Source organism: Lotus japonicus, chromosome 1 (assembly GCF_012489685.1).
Source record: "Lotus japonicus ecotype B-129 chromosome 1, LjGifu_v1.2".
Classification (NCBI taxonomy): Eukaryota; Viridiplantae; Streptophyta; class Magnoliopsida; order Fabales; family Fabaceae; genus Lotus; species Lotus japonicus.
In genome coordinates this window covers 99,201,392-99,208,861 of record NC_080041.1, presented here as the reverse complement: position 1 = coordinate 99,208,861, position 7,470 = coordinate 99,201,392, and the positions used below count along the sequence as shown (strand labels likewise).

The 7,470-nt window shown below is 35.4% G+C and overlaps 1 protein-coding gene across 1 annotated transcript; it reads right to left on the bottom strand.

Moving 5' to 3' along the window:
* Positions 1-2,979: 2,979 nt before the first annotated feature.
* Positions 2,980-7,219, bottom strand: LOC130728286 (U-box domain-containing protein 15). Its single transcript, XM_057579715.1, has 4 exons — positions 6,831-7,219; positions 5,846-5,962; positions 4,934-5,359; positions 2,980-4,155 (listed from the first exon to the last, which is right to left on the bottom strand). The coding sequence occupies exons 1-4, from the start codon at positions 7,173-7,175 to the stop codon at positions 3,106-3,108; spliced, it is 1,938 nt and encodes a 645-aa protein (XP_057435698.1). The 5' UTR covers positions 7,176-7,219; the 3' UTR covers positions 2,980-3,105.
* Positions 7,220-7,470: the final 251 nt, after the last annotated feature.

The following is a 7,470-nucleotide window of genomic DNA, read 5'->3' as shown; positions in this document are numbered from 1 at the left end:
TCGGCTTCAGGCATGACAGCACCGGTGTGAAGCAGATTCAACAATTTTTATATTTAAAATGAATTGTATTCTTATAATTCATGATTCTTCTTTTAGTAAATCTATAAAAATAACTAAGAATATGAAAAAATACACATTATAAACAAAAATGAATATCTCCATGTATTTCACGGGTCACAATACTATGACTTGAATTAAAACTTCCCGAGTCAAAACTTATTTATATTTTCCATTTTTTAATGTTTTTGTGCTCAATGAACAATTATTCTATATGAAAACTATTGTTACCTCCACACAGAAAAATGAAAATTACTTTCTTTTTGGGTAAGACGTCTTTCTTTGAAGGATTCGAGTCGAGAACATTCATATCTTTATGAGGTTATCTCTTTTAGGGGAAAGTTACTTTCATTCTACATGAAACAAAAAATAAAAATCTATATGAAAATTACCTAAATTCACATCAAATTTGCCTAGCTTAAAACTCTTATGTATTTTCATTTTTTCTCTCTTTTTTTACTCCCTTTTATTTCTTAGATTTCTTTTTATATGTTTATTGATAAACATAAATAAGGATGAAAAACACACACACACACATATATATATATATATATATATAATAGTTTCTTTTCTGCAAAGACAAAAACCAACACATTTATCATGAAAAAGTATTTACAAATTAATATGTTCTTATATCTAAAATTAAACTATATCCTTTATTAATCTGTAAATTATCTTTGGTCATTGTTAAAAGTACTACACACCCTCTTATTAATACCAACCACGCTAATGTGTAGCGGTAGAAAATGTAACACACTTTAAAGTGTGATACACATTGGGGATGATAATTATAGATGTAGGTGATATTAATATCAATGTCCATTATCTTTTAATACATATATCAATAATAACACATATTTTAAAATTTTACGCTATCAAAAAATGAATATCCTCGTGCATCGCACGGGTAAAAAATACTAGTATATACATATTAGGCGAGATGAGTGTTTTATTTTGACGAATGAAAACATTTATTACTAACTTTTTGATCAATCTGTACGATTTAGTTTTCTTTATTTAATTTAATTGTACATGTGAGGTCTGATTTCTCTAAGGACTCACTTTACAATAGTAAGTCATTACAATTATTGATTGAGTTATTGTATTGATTCTTCAAAGTAGCTAATCACCCGTAATAATTGTAATGAGGTAAATTAAGTCTCTCACTTAAGAGGAGCCAAATTCATGCACATGGTTTTGTTTTTCCATTATGCGGCTCTAAAGTTTCATCTTCTCCTGACTCTCGCGACCTAGGGGCATCGGTGAAGCATCGTCGCCTTTGTTCCCTTCTCTAGCGCTCACAATGGGTTGTTTCTTGCCAAATACTGTACCATCCTTACTAACCCCAAGTGCAAGTATTGATCGTTCTTCTATCGCGTGGGCTGTGGGCACATCGTCGAGCTTGCAATCGCCACCAACTTGCCTTTCTTCCTCCTAATTTTTTGGTCCTTCCACATCGTCGAGCTTGCAAGCTTCTTTTTCTATCACGTGCAAACAACCTCTTCTCCTCACTCATAAGGACCTCTTCCTTCCCTACCCGCATGGAGGAACTACAAACATCATCAACATTGAACCAAGGTAGAGAATGTTGTTTCTGCAATATTAAAACCAAAATTGAGAGATCCATGAACATATTTAAAGCCGTCAAAAAACAAACAACTTAGTAAAGAGAGAGCTAGTCCATGACTAGATCCACATAATTACTAATATGTAAACAAGATCTCACATATTTTAACTTTGTATGAATATTAGTTGAGTCTAACTTAACAAATTTTCATCTTAATTCAGCTAAGTCCAACTTACATGGACTTTCCTCTCAATTCACACAAAGCATAAATCATGGAATGATTTTTTCCCAACCATTCTCCAAATAGACCCCAAAAATCTTGGGCCATTTGTTTCCTCTTTTATGAAGAATCTATGCACCATAAGCCTGCATAAATATTATTTTGCCTTTGATACTGTTTACTTTTGACTATTCACACTCGAGAGCTTAAAAAGATGGCTATGTATTTCATTATTGGTAATTTGGTATAGTTTATCTACATAAATATTTTCAAATGAATTTCAGAAATCAATGTTTTGCAATTTACATATTACAATTTGAAATTCAAAAATAAAATAAAATTTTAGAGCATCTTTCATAGCCGTATCTTCGTAGTTTCTTATCACTAAATAACCGTACCTTATTATTTTATTACTATTGGAGCAAGTTTAAGTGACACTCTAAAAAGTTAAAAATCAAGTTTGGAACTTCTATAAACAAACCATACTTATGATTAAAATAATATTATTTCTCTCTCTTGTGTTAACAATTCATTCTCTAATTTAAGTGAAAATAAAAAAAATATAAATATATAGGTTGCTTATGAAAAAATAAGAAACCACAATTGAAGTAAAATCTACATGAGTTCCTTAAATACTATGTGACATTTTTTAACTCAAATATACAATGTTAAGCAGCTGAAATAAGAAACTATCATTGTGAATGCTCTTACAAAGAAAACATAAAAGCAATTTTCTAAGCTCTAAGGCAAGAACTTCAAGAAGAAAAAAAAAATACTAAGAGGCACTGTTTTAGAAAGTGACCAACTATTTTGTCTCACAAAAATAGCTAATATTATAATTGTTCTCACCTCCTTCTTGATCACCATCATAGAGAAGTATAGCTTTTAGCTCCGGTTCATCAAGTGATAAATTAACATTTCTTTCACAGTTTGAGTTTTAAAAATTATTATTGAAAAAGATATCAAATAAGTGTCCTAGAGGTTTCCAACCAAAAAAGGAGTGTTGGCTCAAGTGTCCGTGCCACAAATTTTTGTACTGCTGGGTCTGACACGTGTCGTGTTAGTGTGTTAGTGTCGCACGAGTGTTGGTGTCCATCACCGGGACACTCCTCCATATTTCAGAGTCCGTGCTTCATAGTTATAATGAATTTAATTACACTTTTTAACTGTACTTTGTACATCAACAATTGTGAAAGAATCAGTATAATTAATTTACTATGAAAAAAAAAAGATTTGTACCTACATTGAGAAAGCAAGATAATTAAATTTGTTCACTCCTGGTTATGAGCTCTAAGATAGCATTTGCTTTCCTCTGTGCTCTATTTGTTCCACTTTCTTTGATCTCAGCCAAATGCTCATAAACTCCAAACTGAAGTGCTGCCAGTATAAACGATGAGTTATTTGAACACAACTCAAGCAGAACAGAAGCTGCGCATTCCTTGTTCTTGGGGGTTCCTTCTCTGATGAACTCTACAAGAGTTTCAATGAAGGAGAGCTCTCCAATCTCTTGTCTTCCATCTGGATTTGATGCAAGAAGAAGTAAAATGGAGAGTGCTTCATCAATCATGCCCAAGTTTGTTTGTTTGAGCAGAGCAAGCAAAGGTGGCACAATGCCAGCTCTAATGGCCCTACCTTTGTTTGCATGACTTAGAGACAAGTTGAAAAGTGCTGTAATAGCATCTTTCTTCCCTCTAACTGTCCCAGTTCTTAACAACTCAACCAATGGTGGAATCCCATTTGATAAACCCACCATCTCTTTAAGCTCATCAAGCATTGACAAGCTGAATAAAGCTGCAGCTGAATTTTCTTTAGCCACAGCACTTCCATTCTCCAACACTTCTATAATAGCTGGAATTGCCCCTTCTGTGGATATGAGTCTCTTGTTACCCTCATCAATTGAAAGATTTAAAAGTGCTGTCACTGCATGCTCTTGTATTTTTGAGTCTGGATAGGATAATAGTTGTACTAGTGGTGGTATTCCTCCATGCTCAGCAACCAAAACCCGGTTCTCAGGGTTTTCCTTTGACAACATACGAATCTTCTCCACCGCCTTTCTCTGCTCCTCCAAGTGAATGGAAGAGAGGCTCTCAACCAAAGATGGGATCTCCTCTTTGTTCTCAATGGGACAGCTTTCTTGAGCTGCAGTGTATTTTTTAGGAAGTTTGAAGTTGTTGCTCTCACACCACTCCTCAATCAAGTTCTTTAAGGCACAGTTTGGTGCTAGTTGTAGGTGAGCCAGAGGTTGTCTTGTCTTTGGGCAGGTGTTATGGCTGGATTCAAACCACTTCTCTATGCTTTCCCTTTCATATGTCTTTGATTAGAACCCATAATGACAAGAAAAAGAAAAAGTTTTGTTAGGATCTTATATTAGAGAGAAAGTATAACGTCTGTTAGATAAATAATATAAAAATCATTCATATGTCTTACGACTTAAGCTTTTGGGATATATATCATTTGCTGTCGGAAAAAAAAATGAAATGGTATCATAGCATCTATGACTAAGTGGTCTAGAGTTCAATCCTTATTGACCCCAATTATTCTAATAAAAAAATTGAATTTCAGCACATTGTTGGTGGGTCTGCGAATTGTCCACGCTTCAAGCTCAATGGCTTATTGCGTGAGGAGGCATGTTAAAGTATATATAAAACCATGTATGTGTCTTCACCCAACAACTTAAGATTTTGAGATAGTTGGTTCATAACATCTACATTGAAGTCAAATCTACCAAACACTAGTTGTTAAACCTATAATGAACTAATTATCCTAAAAGTTTAAGCTGTTGGGTGAAAACACAAATGAGTTCATAATTTAATTCTAACACGCCCTCTCATGCAAGAGTCTATTAGGCTTAAAACATGAACAATGCACAACCTCACTGCTCACCTACCTTGTACTGAAATTCGACTTTTTTTAGTAGAATAATAGGGGTACAAGGATCCAACTCTATACTGTTTGGCCATAGAGTCTCTATTATCATTGTCATCAACCAACTATCCCGAAAGCAACATGTACAGTATCTTTTGAACTCAGGCTTTTGTTTTTCCTGTCAACAGGTAACAAGAGAAAAAATATTCAAGAACTGTGATTACCTGTCCACTGGCAACAATAACAGGATCGGTCATGATTTCTAGTGTTATTGGGCATAGAAACTCATGAGGAATGACCAGAGAGGTGCTCCTTCCAAGCATCTTGGGCATGACAGGATCATCAATGACATTGCTTTCTTCCATGCCTGCAATTTGTTTGAACTTGTTTAGAAGTTTAATTATCCGTTGGGTACTATCAGCCTGTTGCCCTTTTCTTTCTGTAGCAAGGTTCCTAACAGCCACTGTTTCTACCTCAAGATCCTCAACAGTGTGAAGCTCCAGCTTCTTTGCCAGCCTCTCAACAATAGCACTATCAGCATTGCGGTCATCCTCATCAGAGAACACCACCATCATATCCATTGCAAGTTCTATGTCCTGTGTATCGGTCCTTCTTCTGGCTCGCCTGAGTTGCACGTGCATTAACTCAAGCTGAAGCACATAAAAAGATTATCTCAGAATGCATGGTTGAAGGTGAGGAAGATGAGCCAATTTTTCCTTGATTTGTTGAATGGCAACAGAATTCATACTCCACAAATAGGTTACATGTATAACTATATCAGTCACACATAATTTTCTTTCGAAGTTATTCAAATCATATTGACATAAAAGCATGATTGAAGAATCAATTTTCATAAAAATCCATATACTTCCAAAACTCATTCTTGAAAAAAAGGAATTTCTTCTACACATGGCAGTTTGTTGCATATACACAAAATATAACCCATTACTTTCATCTTTGTCATTGTCATCCACACACAATTGTTTTTTAAATAAAAAAAGGTTTTCAACATTATATTGACAAAAAACATGACCAAAGAATGAATATTCATAAAGGAATTTCTTCTATACAAATGAACAGAAAAAGAAAACAAAGGGGCAGGCACAAAGAGGGATGAGAAATGAAAACAGACCTACCTGTTCTTGGACCTCATCTGAGATACCCAATTCATCAGCAGGAACACCATCAAACGCTTGGCTCAATTTTTCATACACATTCTGAAACCTTATCATAACCGCCTCGCTCTCCAATGCCTAAAACCAAAGAAAAAAATGAAAACATCAATACCACATTTTAATAACAACTCTTTCAACCAAAAAGCTTCAGAAAGAACATCTGAAAAAACAAAATCATGTTTGGCTCTTGTTTATTTTGAGGGGGGAAAACATAGTATCTATGCATGGTTTTAAATTGTTGTTGACAATCACAATTTCAACTGTAATATCAAATTTTTTAATTCCTCCCTATAGCAATTTCCGCCTATCACATCAACTAAATTTAACTCCAAGTTTTCATAATTTTAAGAATCAAGACGCAACAGCAACCACAACTTTAAACTATTAGTATCTTTGGTAGCATGTTAGGATCAACTTGTAACATGTTTGGTTGTGTGTTGCATCTGGCCAGAATCGCGTATACAGGGGCCAATGTGGATCCACTCTAATTTAAAGATGTTTGGTTTCATTTCATAATTGAGTTTCAATCTCCAAAACTCAATTCTGGCTGATGCTACCTTGTGTAGCTTCTCCATCCACACGAAAATCGATTCTCACTTGCTTTATGGAGCTCAACCACAAAACTATAAAAAAGATATCACTTTTCTTGTAAATGTTCCAAACATAAATCACGTCACTTTAACATTTCCAAAACTCAATTCCGCCATATCCAATTCTGGCAAAATCAATTCTAATCCAAACACACCCGAATCTATTTTCTCAAGATCAATTTTGGTATTAAAATCAATTGTAATTTTATTTTTCCAAACATGCACTCAAATCACACAATTCGCAATTCTAACCTATAAACTTCGTAAATTTTCCCCAAAAGTGATTATTTAATGTTCCAATGTCAGAACCAAACGTGATTATTTGCAATGAGATGAGAAAGAGTGCGGTTAATTACGAGATGGATCTTGCTTCCTTGGCTGCACAATCTCAACAAGTCCCTAGCACAGAGAAGCGCGTCCCTGAGATTCACCAACCAAACGACGCCGTTTTCAGGAACGGGAGGTTGAAGGTCACGGAGGTCTTCCATGAGAGGAAGCATGAGCTTGAAACGCCGCGCGAGGTTGTGAGACTCCTTCCGCTGCGTCCTCCGGTACTCGCCGAATTGAACCACCGATTCGATGACTCGCTGCACCTCCTCCACCTCCGCGACGCCGGGTTCGTCCTCCGATTCCGGCCGTGTTGACTCGTCCGATGAGGACTCGGGCCGTTCTCCATCATCGCCGTTGTCTTCCATCGCCATGGTTCACTCGCGTATGCCATGCATGTCTCTCTTTGTTGTCAAAGAAAAAACAAAAAAACTGAATAAACGAAAACAAAATGAACGAAATTCATACAAAACACGTGTCATTTTTCGATGAATTTTTTGTTGTCACAAACAACCTAGTAGTACTAGGTTTTGATTATGCATGCCAACCAATGACAACAAGGTGTTGGTTTAATCTTAGGCAAGTTACACCATATCAAAAAAACTTGTAAGCACAGTTTAACAACTCAGACCGGACCGATCGGTTCGCTCAAAACCCAGACCTAAAGTT

What these genes read in the sequence shown, in the direction of transcription:
- LOC130728286 (XM_057579715.1), bottom strand. Translation starts at nt 7,175, where the DNA reads ATGGCGATGGAAGACAACGGCGATGATGGAGAACGGCCCGAGTCCTCA. An exon ending in AAGGAAGCAAGATCCATCTC is followed by an intron (nt 5,963 to 6,830) that starts GTAATTAACCGC and finishes CTTTGGTTTTAG; the next exon opens with GCATTGGAGAGCGAGGCGGT. An exon ending in CAGATGAGGTCCAAGAACAG is followed by an intron (nt 5,360 to 5,845) that starts GTAGGTCTGTTT and finishes TATGTGCTTCAG; the next exon opens with CTTGAGTTAATGCACGTGCA.